The sequence below is a fragment of the Salvelinus namaycush genome, chromosome 5, assembly GCF_016432855.1.
Source record: "Salvelinus namaycush isolate Seneca chromosome 5, SaNama_1.0, whole genome shotgun sequence".
Classification (NCBI taxonomy): Eukaryota; Metazoa; Chordata; class Actinopteri; order Salmoniformes; family Salmonidae; genus Salvelinus; species Salvelinus namaycush.
In genome coordinates, this window is record NC_052311.1 from 30221978 (window position 1) to 30235445 (window position 13468).

Genomic DNA, 13468 nt, shown 5'->3' on the forward strand with positions numbered 1-13468 from the left:
AATATATGGCCATTGGCCAATGTGTTAATTAGATTGCCTGCTCTATAAAAAAGGGTCATTATATTTATCTTCCTGAAACAGTGGACTGCTATATGGCACAATACTTCAGGTAAAGACACCCTGGGCTAGCTTTCTGCAGTTACAAAAAACCATTCAATTACTATGTGTTTTTTCAACTTTTGTTTATTTCTCCCTCTTCCCCATTACCTCTTTATCCCTCTCTCTGTCTCAATCTCTACTCTCGCTCTCTCTCTGTTCCCATCTCCCAGGTAGGTTGAGCTGATGTAGTTTGGCTGTCTTTCGTTGCTGCCTCGGAATTCTACTCTAAACCATTCCCTATATTCCCCTCGCGCTGTTCAGAGCCTCCTCCCATTGTCACTTTTCCTCTCTCCGTCCCACTGATCTCCTCCCTTTCTCTCTTCTCCTCCTGTCCTATCTCACTCTCCTCCCTCCACTAATTAGATCAGGACATCTACTCCCAAGAAAGCCACTCTTTCAACTCTCATCCCTGACCACCTTTTCAACTCTCATCCCTGACCACCTTTTCAACTCTCATCCCTGACCACCTTTTCAACTCTCATCCCTGACCACCTTTTCATCCACTCTCTCTATCACTCTTTCGCTCTTTCTCTGTCCACCAGTTCTCTTCCCCTCCCCCTTTCTATTCTCTCCTCTTTCCCCCCCACCTCTCACTCTCCCTCTATTTTCATGCCTCCCCCACCCCTCTCTCCTACCCCTTCTCCCCTCTCTCTTAGGTTTTTTTTGGTGGCGTTCTTGACAAATGTGTCACTGAGTTGTGTGATGAGGTCAGCCAGTTCTCCGGTGGCCTGAGACTTCTCCTCCAGGAGCTCATAGCGCAGGCTGGAGATGTCCTGCTTGATCTCCTTCAGTTCCCCTAAAACACACACACAGATACACACACACACACAGTCAGGCAGAGTCACACACACCAACACATGAATGAGTGAAACACAAAGTCAGGCAGAGTCACACATACACCAACACTTGAATGAGTGAAAAACACACACACACACACACACACACACACACACACACACACACACACACACACACACACACACACACACACACACACACACACACACACACACACACACACACACACACACACACACACACACACACACACACACACACACACACACACACACACACACAGCTGCTGTTCTATTACATGCTGTTAAGAATGAACTAACATTGAGGAGAGAGGACCAGACTGTGATCCTTTAAGTTACTCTGCAGGATACATTACATACACTCGCACTGACAATACCCATCCAGGCAGGTAGCATCTGCTGAGGTACATAAAGGCGACATTAAAGGAGATTCGATTTTCACCTTCATTGACTTCATCGTTCTCCCTGTCAACCTGAGCTTTCAGAACATAGCGCTTAATGAGACGCTTCATGATCTTCTGCAGTACGACAGAGAAGAGAGAGGGAGGAGGGGAGGAGCGAGGAGGGGAGGAGAAAAATATGAAGGGGAGAGAAGTGGAGAAGAGTTGGTTATGAAAGCTGACCATAATCTTTATTAAACACACACACACACACACACAGGCGCACATCCAGACCCCCCCCACACTCTCACACACACACACACACACACACACACACACACACACACACACACACACACACACAGGCGCACAGCCAGATCCCCCCCCCCACCCCACCCCACACTCACACACACAGGCGCACATCCAGACCCCCCCCCCCCCCCCCCCCCCCACACACACACACACTGCACTGAGAGGTGTTTTATAGAGAGCTCTCACACTGTGTCACACGGATCAGCTCTGAATGGTAAGTATTGATCTAAAGCCTATAGAGACTACACACTTAGCTCTCTTTAAGACCCACTCAGTCAGTCCATGTATTGAAACGCTCTAGGAACCGGTCCATAAATATATAGAGATGGGTGCAGTGAAATGTATTGTTTTACAGGGTCATGGCACCCCTGGAGCAAATTAAAGTTAAGTACCTTGCTCAAGGGCAAATCAACAGATATTTCACCTTGACAGCTCAGGGTTTCGAACCAGCGACCTTTCAGTTACTGGCCTAATGCTTTAACCGCTATGCTACCTGCCATCCTGCGTGCACTGCACACACACTCACTGAAGCTGACCTGACATGCCAAAATAAACTGTGTGTGTCAGGAGAAAGGCTTTAAGAGAGAAGCATAATGATCTGTGAGAGGCACAAGAGAATGACCTCGTGACAGAGGAAGAGAGGAGATTTCCCACAGGGCAAAGGTGGACAGAAAGACCTTACCTCATTCCATCCCTCTATCCATTTCCCCCATTCAGTCAATCACTCCACACTCCTGCTCATTTATTCAGCCATTACCTGCTCCCACTAAATCCATTTCTCGATACCTCATTAAACCTATATGTCGTCTCGTTTTCTTTCCTTCTTTGCCCACTCATTCCCCTCTGACATTTCTCACATATTACCTCTACCTCCCTCTTCTACACCCCTCTTCCCTCTTTCTTGCTTACTTTCTATATATCTCTTGTTCTCTCGTACCTGGTATCTAGTGGGATGTTTGATGGGTTTTCTGAGAGTGGACTCCTCTCGTGGTCGACCGTGGGCCCTGTAGCGTTTGCCCTGCAACAACACAACATGAGTTCATATATATATATATATATATATATATAGTAGGTTTTCACTCCAAACATAATCTAGCAAACCTGATTAAAATAATTAGCTGGTTGATAAGCTGAATCAGGTTAGTTACAACTGGGGTTGGAGTGAAAACCTACAGGAGGCTAGTTCTCTGCGAATGCAGATTGACATAAAAGTGTAGTCAACTTTGTTCTAAGAGCAAAAATCATCTGAATGGATTTGTTCTGCCCTAAACCAACCAATTGGTTTCTAAAAGATTCTCTGTTTTTCTCTCCGCCCATTGACCTTTTAGAAAACAATCGGATTTGTTCTGCCCTAAACCAGTCAGCTATTTCCTGCCCTTAGAACAAAGTTGACTACACTTTATGTCAGTCTTCTCCAGGAACAGGGATTGAGAGCTCTGGTCTAAATCCAGGTGCTGGTATTGGCAGGATCAACTAGTATTCAGTATGCAGGAAAAACTAGTATTCAGTATGCAGGAACAACTAGTATTCAGTATGCAGGAACAACTAGTATTCAGTATGCAGGAACAACTAGAGAAGACAGGCGACCGACCTTGACTTAAGTTATATTTTGCTGATGAAGTGCATCAATAACATGAGTTATATATGAGGACGAGTTAGACACAACGACACAAAATGAGAAGCTAGAGAGGAGGTTAGAGAGCATGACAGCCATATGAGTCACTGCAAATCTAGGTAAAATCAAATCAAAGTTTATTGGTCGCATACACAGATTTGCAGATGTTGTCGCAGGGGAAGCAAAATGCTTGTGTTTCTAGCTCCAACAGTGCAGTAAAATGCTTGTGTTTCTAGCTCCAACAGTGCAGTAAAAGCTGGCAATACCTAATAATACAATACACACATAACCCCAAAATAAAAATTAAGAAATATCAGATCGAGCAATGTCAGAGTCCGGAATAAAAATATATAGTGTTCAAAACATTAGGAACACCTGCTCTTTCCCGACCAGGTGAATCCAGGTGAAAGCTATGATCCCTTATCGGTCACTTGCTAAATCCATTTCAATCAGTGTAGTTGAAAGGGAAGAAACTGGTTAAATGATTTTTAAACCTTGAGACATGGATTGTGTATGTGTGCTATTCAGAGGGTGAATGGGCAAGAAGAATATTTAAGTGCCTTTGAACGGGGTATGGTAGTAGGTGCCAGGCGCACTGGTTTGAGTGTGTCAAGAACTGGAACGCTGCTGAGTTTTTCACACTCAACAGTTTCCCATGTATATCATGAATGGTCCACCACCCAAAGGACATCCAGCCAACTTGACACAACTGTGGGAAGCATTGGCGTCAACATGGGCCAGCATTCCTGTGGAACGCTTTCGACACATTGTAGAGTCCATGCCCTGACGAATTGAGACTGATCCGATGGCAAAAGTGGGTGCAACGCAATATTAGGAAAGTGTTCCTAATGTTGTGTACACTCATACACTACCGTTCAAAAGTTTGGGGTCACTTAGAAATGTCCTTGTTTTTGAAAGAAAAGCACATTTCTTGTCCATTAAAACCACAGAATTCTGCAGCCATACACCATCGCATCTGGTTTGCGCTTAGTGAGACTATCATTTGTTGTTCAACAGGACAATGACCCCAAACACACTTCCAGGCTGTGTAAGGGCTATCTGACCAAGAAGGAGAGTGATGGAGTACTGCATCAATCACCCGACCTCAACCCAATTGAGATGGTTTGGGATGAGTTGGACTGCAGAGTGAAGGAAAAGCAGCCAACAAGTGCTCAGCATATGTGGGAACTCCTTCAAGACTGTTGGAAAATTCCTCGTGAAGCTGGTTGAGAGAATGCCAAGAGTGTGCAAAGCTGCCATCAAGGCAAAGGGTGGCTACTTTGACGAATCTAAAATATATTTTGTTCTGTTTAACCCTTTTTTGGTTACTACATGATTCCATATGTGTTATTTCCTAGTTTTGATGTCTACATTATTATTCTACAATGTAGAAAATAGTACAAATAAAGAAACTGTATATATAAAAAGATACAAAATAATACTGTATAATATGTTATATTTATTTCTGTGCTGCAAACATGAGTCCTATTACCTTGGAATAATGTGTATTATGTCACTGGGTGTTGATGTATCTGCTCTCTGCTCTGCTAAATATCAATGACCTAGTTTTAATGTCCTCTTCTAGATTTACTTAGTGTCCTACAAGTCCTTATTTTCATTTTGGCAGGAGATACACACACACACACACACACACACACACACACACACACACACACACACACACACACACACACACACACACACACACACACACAGACATGCATTCACGCACATGGATATACACACACAGATCTGGGTCTCGAAAGGCTGCTAAGCTTGACATCATCAGTGGCATGGCAAAACAAGACATGGCACCAAACCGCAATGGGTCCTGAAAACCCTGACAGACACACACCCACTAACCTGTGCACTAGCACTACATACTAACACACACACAAACACACACACGCTCAATAACAAACAGTTACAAACACAATGTGCACGACGTACACAAACTCTAAAAGTGAAGGAAGTTGCTGTATACACGCATATCTCTTTCAGGAAGAGAGAAACCGCCGCAGTTTGCTCCAACAAACTCACTTTACATTTATCACGTCTTCCTAAGGTGTAGTGTGAGTCTGCGTATCGATTGCTCACCTAATGCTCTGCTCAGTTGTGTTTCATAGCCAAGCCATCAGATCTCTGTCTACCCACAGAGGCAGTTCTATAAAACTGATCCTGCCTCTACAAATCAGGTTAAGCATTAGGAAGGAGCGGGCATATCCAACAGCTCCTCTAATACATCCTGAAGCCTTTGAAATACATCCAATAGTCTCCACAACACATCCACCACCAAAATAACCCAAGCGGCTTTTGCAACAGCTTTGGCAAAACATTGTGTAGTGCCATTTAGATTTGGCACCTTCCCTCCCTGGATGTTCAGCTATGCTTTGGCAAGACTGATTTTAAAATTTTTATTTTATTTTATTTCACCTTTATTTAACTAGGTAGGCCAGTTGAGAACAAGTTCTCATTTACAACTGCGACCTGGCCAAGATAGAGCAAAGCAGTGCGACACAAACAACACAGAGTTACACATGGGATAAACAAACGCATAGTCAATAACACAATAGAAAAGCCTATATACAGTGTGTGCAAATGTAGTAAGATTTACCAAGGATCTGCTCAGCACCATTCACAGCAAATTCTCACCTGGTATTCCAATAAGCTAAACAAACAAAATACATTTAAAATTGTATTTTAAAAATGTTGTTATCTTATTACACTGAAAATAGCTTTGTATAAGATCAACCACTTACTAGCATCTACGGTATGTATTGATACAATTAGGTTTTGACCTTTGCCCTCTCCCCTCTGACCTTGAGTCGTGAGTTAAGCATGCCCATCTCTAGTTCGTTGTCGTGGCGACGCCCCTTGGCCTTGCAGAGGTGAACGATGCAGGCCTTGGTGCGGAGGACCAGGTAGTACCAGGATTTGGGAGAAGGCACCATGTTGAAAGGAGCGGGCAGAGTGCGACCCTCGTCAAAGTAGGACATCCACAGCTTGGCACGGGCAAACTTCCACTCTACATCTGCATCTGTCTGGAGGGGACACACACACATGAACATACGGACACAAACAAATAAATGAATGCACACATAAACACACACATTGGTACAGTCATGTGGGATTAACAATATTTCACACGGAATATTTGTTTCTTTCACTAAACATTATCATACCACGACCATTGTATGATTATAAATGTAAGATTGGATAATTCCTAATGAATGAGTTATTAATAGGACTGCCCTCTATATGAATCAGTTATTAATAGGACTGCCCTCTATATGAATCAGTTATTAATAGGACTGACCTCTATATGAATCAGTTATTAATAGGACTGACCTCTATATGAATCAGTTATTAATAGGACTGACCTCTATATGAATCAGTTATTAATAGGACTGATCTCTATATGAATGAGTTATTAATAGGACGGATCTCTATATGAATGAGTTATTAATAGGACTGATCTCTATATGAATCAGTTAGTAATAGGACTGACCACTTTATGAATGAGTTATTAATAGGACTGACGTCTATATGAATGAGTTATTAAAAGGACTGACCTCTATATGAATGACTTATTACTAGGACTGCCCAATATGAATGAGTTATTAATAGGACTGACCTCTCTGTGAATGAGTTATTAATAGGACTGACCTCTTTATGAATGCATTATTAATAGGACAGACCTTTATATGAATGAGTTATTAATAGGACTGGCCTCTATATGAATGAGTTATTAATAGGACTGACCTCTATATGAATGAGTTATTAATAGGACTGCCTCTTTATGAATGAGTTATTAATAGGACTGACCTCTTGTCATGCTCTGATCTGTTTCAGCTGTCCTTGTGCTTGTCTCCACCCCCCTCCAGGTGTCGCCCATCTTCCCCACTGTCTCCTGTGTATTTATACCTGTGTTTTCTGTCTGTGCCAGTTCGTCTTGTTTGTCAAGTAAACCAGCGTTTTGTCACATTGCGGGAGCAAGTCCGTGGGCAATCTACCAGGCAGCCTACCACGACGGTATCCTCCCAGCCCCTCAGCAACCCGGCTGGTAGCAGCGCCGTCACCCCGGTTTCCTGGGAACCCCGCTTACCTCCCCCGGAGCGTTTGATGGAGAGTCGGTCACCTGTCGGGCGTTTCTCGCTCAGTGTACCCTCATCATGGAGCTGCAGCCTTCCTCCTTCCCCTCGGTCTGCTCTAAGATAGCGCACCTCATCACGCTGCTGTCCAGGAGGGCCCTCGCCTGGGCTACGGCCATTTGGGAACAACAGTCGGCCGAAATGCTTCAGTCTGGAGGGTTTCGTGGCGGATGTGAAAGAAGCTTGAGGCTCCGGTGTCCGGGAGAGAGGCTGCCTGGATGTTACTCCAGCTTTGACAGAATTCCATCAGTGTGGCAGACTATGCGATGGATTTCCGAACGCTAGCAGCGGAAGGTGCCTGGAACCCGGAAGCGCTGTTCGACATGTTCCTGCACGGATTATGGGAGGAAGTAAAGAACGAACTTGAGGCCCGGGAACTACCGACGGATCTCGATTCACTCATCGCCTTAACCATCTGGATCGCTGGACAGCTACGGGAACATAGGAGGGAGAAGAGGTCTGATTGCGGTCCCAAATGCTCACTCAAGGATCCCACCTTGCATCTGACAAACTCCGGATGTCCCCGAGGGGATTCGAGCTTACCCGAGTTCCTCCAAGAGCCTCCTGAAGACTGTCAATTTACCTCTTCCCGAGCCGATGCAGCTCGGCAGGGCTAGGCTGTCTACAGCCGAATGTGTACGCAGACTTAACACCCAGAGCTGTCTCTATTGCGGTACAGCCGGTCATTATGTGTTTACCTGTCCCATCAAGAGACCTAGCTCATTTGTAGGAATGAGTACTCTGGTGGGTCTTAAGGACAATTTTGCTTCTCCCCTTACTCGCCCCCCCTCTCCATGCCACCCTGCTGTGGGGGGACCAGTCCAAGTCTCTCCAGATACTCATCGACTCGGGGGCCGATATGAGTCTTATGGACGTTACCCTGACGTCCGAGCTGGGCATCCCCACTCAACCTCTCTCCATCCTCATGGATGTTAGATCGCTGGACGAGCGCTCTATAGGCCGGGTCACCCACCATACCACACCCATCAACCTACGAGTGTCGGGGAACCACAGCGAGATGATCCAATTCCTGCTAATTGAGTCTCCGCAGGTTCCCGTGGTATTGGGATTCACTTGGCTCCAGCGACACAATCCCTCGATTGACTGGTCTACTGGTGCCATCGGGGGCTGGAGCCCGTTCTGCCACACTCATTGCCTGAAGTCTGCTCTGCCTGCCCCGGCACGTCTTCCTGGGGGCTTGGAAATTGCCCAGACCTCTCCACCAGCCCCGCGGAGTACCAGGACCTCCGGGAGGGGTTCAGTAAGGCCCGGGCCACTTCGCTTCAACAGCACCGACCGGTATCCAAGAAGGTCAAGCCAGATGCGCTGGCACGCCGCTATAGCCCCGCGGCTACACCCCCTGAAGCCGAAACCTTTCACCCCCGCTCCAAGATCATTAGCCCCTCTGCTGTTCGTCCTCTGTTGCCCTGTACCCTCCATGTACTTCCTACCTTTCCTGTGTCTAGAATTAAAACCATGTCTCACAGCCCTTTGTCTCCTGTTCTAAACATTGTTACTTCAACAGTCTGCATTTGGCTCTTACCGGAAACCTCACATCTCTAAATTAATGAGTTATTAATAGGACTGACCTCTATATGAATGAGTTATTAATAGAACTGACCTCTATATGAATGAGTTATTAATAGGACTGACCTCTTTATGAATGAGTTATTAATAGGACTGCCCTCTTTATGACTTAGTTATTAATAGGAACCTCACATCTCTAAATTAATGAGTTATTAATAGGACTGACCTCTATATGAATGAGTTATTAATAGAACTGACCTCTATATGAATGAGTTATTAATAGGACTGCCCTCTATATGAATGAGTTATTAATAGGACTGCCCTCTATATGAATGAGTTATTAATAGGACTGCCCTCTTTATGAATGAGTTATTAATAGGACTGATCTCTTTATGAATGAGTTATTAATAGGACTGCCCTCTATATGAATGAGTTATTAATAGGACTGCCTTCTATATGAATGAGTTATTAATAGGACTGCCCCCTATATGAATGCGTTATTAATAGGACTGCCCTCTATATGAATGAGTAATTAATAGGACTGACCTCTATCTCTTGGTAGGAGCTATTGATCATAGCGATGAGCATGTTGAGTAGAACCACCACCATAGTGACGTTATAGACCCCGAACAGCACATAACCAATATTCTCTATGAACTTATGGTCATACTTCAGGACCACGGAGATCACCTCCGACAGACCGAAGATGGACCAGAACAGGGTCTTAAAGCTCTCCTCCACCCTGGGGAAACACACATGGATGCACATGCAAGCATGAGTCTGTAAACCATAGTATAGTGTTCTTTTAGTAGAGTTTATGAGCTGGCACTGATGAAATAGCTGATGAGTCATGTCCAATTCCAACACATTATCCCCCACCAGGAAAGCTCAATTGAAGAGGCAAAGCCAGTTCCCCTGTTCCACTTTGGAACAGCCCAGGGCTTTTGTGTGTGATTTGGTTGTGCACAGAACGGAAAAGGTTGGAAATGTCTGATCCAGTCCAGTCGGTTCTGCTTTTAGTCTCAGTGCACATGGCCTGATCCGCTGCGCCCTCGTTTCGTTTCACGGGAACAGGTTGGTCGAATGAGGTGACATTGCTCTAGCCAGCGCTGTCAGACACCCAAGCTCAGAGGGGGTTTGGAGTGAGCTAAACATACACTCTGCCTAAAAAACACAGACATTTGGACGCAATCCTGTCAATAAACATTCAATGAGTGGCAGAGCAAGACGGAGGGGTGAAGGGGAGGAGAGATGTCGACTACAGGCCTGTGTGTGCACTTCAATAAACCTCTCCTCTGTCAGCACTTAGAGCCACACACACTTCATCATATACCGTACATCTCTCTCTCTCTCTCTCTCTCTCTCTCTCTCTCTCTCTCTCTCTCTCTCTCTCTCTCTCTCTCTCTCTCTCTCTCTCTCTCTCTCTCTCTCTCTCTCTCTCTCTCTCTCTCTCTCTCTCTCTCTCTCTCTCTCTCTCTCTCTCTCTCTCTCTCTCGACCTCTCTCTCTCGACCTCTCTCTCTCTCTCTCTCTCTCTCTCTCTCTCTCTCTCTCTCTCGACGGCTCAGCACCCGACGTCAATATCCGCGGGTCTGCTCTCTGTGTGAATAGGAGGGTTATCTCTCTGATATCTCCATAGTAACTTATTAAAACAATTAACAATATGTCAGCTTGATGTGCTGCAAGGCCCAGTGTGTACGGTATATGCATGTGGCACCATGGCTGAATAAACCTGAATTCTCTCTCTATTGGACAATGTTCTCATGTGGAACGGTATTCAGATCCCCATATGATAGTCCATCCACTGATCCTTGCTGATGTTTATTGATTTCCCTTTCCTCTGACCTGGGGCTCACGTGACAAACTAATGTCAATATGCAAGACTCTTTACATGTATTTAGAAATTAATTGACATGTTATTAGGCAGGGAAAAGGATAGATTTCTAATAGAAGCTTATGACATACACGGACATCCCCACTTGTCTGCAGAGATACAGTTGCCCTTTCTATATGTAAACAATTCTATCAGTCGCCGGCTACCACTACCCCTCCTATTCACACAGAGAGCAGACCCGCGGACATTGACGTCGGGTGCTGAGCCGTCATTAAACACTTCTGTCGAGTTCCCTAACAGCTGGTCACAGCAGGTGCCTTCAGAGACACAGTAAGCCTTAACCCTCAGGAGAGCACCTCACTGACAGGAGAGAGGGAGGCAGTACAAGGCACCACACACCCTCCCTACGAGGGAGAATGGCGGTGACTCACCTCTAGTCTGTGTGTGTAATCCAAACCCAATTACTGCTCATCCACTTCCACAGGAGACTCATATGAAAACACAGTAGGTCTCTCTCTCTCTCGCTCTCTCTAACTTTCTTTTCCATTGTTCCTTTTCTCGATCTTTTCTTCAGTGCCACGCTCTCCCTTCCTTCTCCTCTGTCTCTCTCTGTAACTATATTTCTCTTTATCGCTCTCTCTCTCTCTCTCTCTATAATCAGGGAAATCAATTCTGCAGATCAGTAAATTACCGACTTCAAATTTTTTTCTCTCAATATTCTCTCGCTCTAGCTCATTATTCCGATATTAAAATCCTCTCCCTCCCTCTCTATCCCTCCCTTATAGCACTTATATATGAACTTCCCTCCCTCCTTTCCTCCCTCACCGTCTCCCTCGCTCCATCTCTCAGTGCTATCTCTCAGGATAGTGGTGCAGACAGACAGACATCTTTAAGTATTAAACTCACATCAACTTTCCTCGATCGTGCCGCTGAGCCGTATCCATGGTGACAGACGGGTAGCACCTCTGGTCTTAATCAATGTGATTTGTTTGAGTGTGTGTATGTGTAGTGTGTGTGTGTCTTCTCTGGTTATATGTATTGAATAGGGAATTGAACAGTGCGAGGCAAGCAATTAGGAGCTTTATGACAACACGAGTGTCCATCACGCTCTATCAATTCTCTCTCTCTCTCGGCACATCCCGACTTGCATATCCACAGGAAATAAAAGGTAAGAGATCATCCGTTCACCTACTCTGCATCTCACAAAGACACGGCGGTTGGACTCATCAGACCAAAGGACAGATTTCCACCGGTGTAATGTTCATTGCTCGTGTTTTTTGGCCAAGCAAGTCTCTTCTTCTTATTGGTGTCCTTTAGTTGTGGTTTCTTTGCAGCAATTCGACCATGAAGGCCTGATTCACAGTTGATGTTGAGATGTGTCTGTTACTTGAACTCTGTGAATCATTTATTTGGGCTGCAGTCTGAGGTGCAGTTAACTCTAATGAACTTATCCTTTGCAGCAGAGGTAACTCTAGGTCTTCCTTTCCTGTGGCGGTCCTCATAAGAGCCAGTTTCATCATAGTGCTTGATGGGTTTTGCATCTGCACTTGAAGAAACTTTAAAAGTTCTTGAAATTACTGACCTTCATGTCTTAAAGTAATGATGGGCTGTATTTTCTCTTTGCTTATTTGAGCTGTTCTTGACCTAATATGGACTTGGTCTTTTACCAAATAGGGCTATCTTCTGTATATCACAACACAACTGATTGGCTCAAATGCATTAAGAAGGAAAGAAATTCCCAAAATTAACTTTTAACAAGGCACACCTGTTAAGTGAATGCATTCCAGGTGACTACCTCATGAAGCTGGTTGAGAGAATGCCAAGCGTGTGTAAAGCTATCATCAAGGCAAATGATGGCTACTTTGAAGAATCTCAAATATAAACTTTTTTGCTTACTACATGATTCCATATGTATTATTTCATAGTTTTGAGGTCTTCACTATTGTTCTACGATGTAGAAAATAGTAAAAACAAAGAAAAAACCTGGAATGAGTAGGTGTGTGCAAACTTTTAACTGGTACTGTGTTTATGTTCCTTTTTCCCCCCACGCTAAACTGGCAGGGCATACCACCAGGCCTATTTAACTCTCCCTCTCATACCCCTCTCTCTATCAGTCTCATCCACATCCTCATCTCTCTCTCTCTCTCTCTCTCTCTCTCTCTCTCTCTCTCTCTCTCTCTCTCTCTCTCTCTCTCTCTCTCTCTCTCTCTCTCTCTCTCTCTCTCTCTCTCTCTCTCTCTCTCTCTCTCTCTCTCTCTCTCTCTCTCTCTCTCTCTCTCTCTCTCTCTCTCTCTCTCTCTCTCTCTCTCTTCACTCTTCACTCTTCACTCTTCACTCTTCACTCTTCCTCTCTCACAAAACATAACATCTCACTCTCTTTGGTTTTGCCCTCTCCCTCCTTCGCAGCTTGTTTGTGTGTCTTCTTCAGCTTATCCCTCTGATTCTCTCTCTCTCTCCTGTCTGTGCCAGTGGCCTGTTTCCCTTATTGTGCCCACACAAACAGGCCAGCCAAGAATCCTCCTCTGCTTCTCTCCTTCCCCCCTCTCTTCACTCCATACTCATTCCTCCTTTCCTCTTGCTTTTATCTCATTTGTTTATCTTCCTACTCTCTGTTTAATTTGCCCTCCTCTCTTTTCTCTTTTACTCTCTCAGACGCTCTTTCTTTTCCTCAAATAGACGCCGTCCTCCCTCTATCTTCTACTTCCGGACCCCCCCCCTTCCTGTATCTCTCCA

General features: G+C 44.9%; 1 protein-coding gene across 1 annotated transcript in view; it reads right to left on the bottom strand.

Moving 5' to 3' along the window:
* LOC120047070 (short transient receptor potential channel 7-like) overlaps positions 1-13468 on the bottom strand; it is a 59975-nt gene that overhangs the window by 10823 nt on the left and 35684 nt on the right. Inside the window, exons 7-11 of the mRNA XM_038992619.1 lie at positions 9449-9644; positions 6044-6265; positions 2547-2627; positions 1360-1435; positions 735-895 (exon numbers count right to left, since the gene is read on the bottom strand). Coding sequence (XP_038848547.1) covers positions 735-895; positions 1360-1435; positions 2547-2627; positions 6044-6265; positions 9449-9644 — 736 coding nt within the window. The remainder of the gene's footprint in view (positions 1-734; positions 896-1359; positions 1436-2546; positions 2628-6043; positions 6266-9448; positions 9645-13468) is intronic.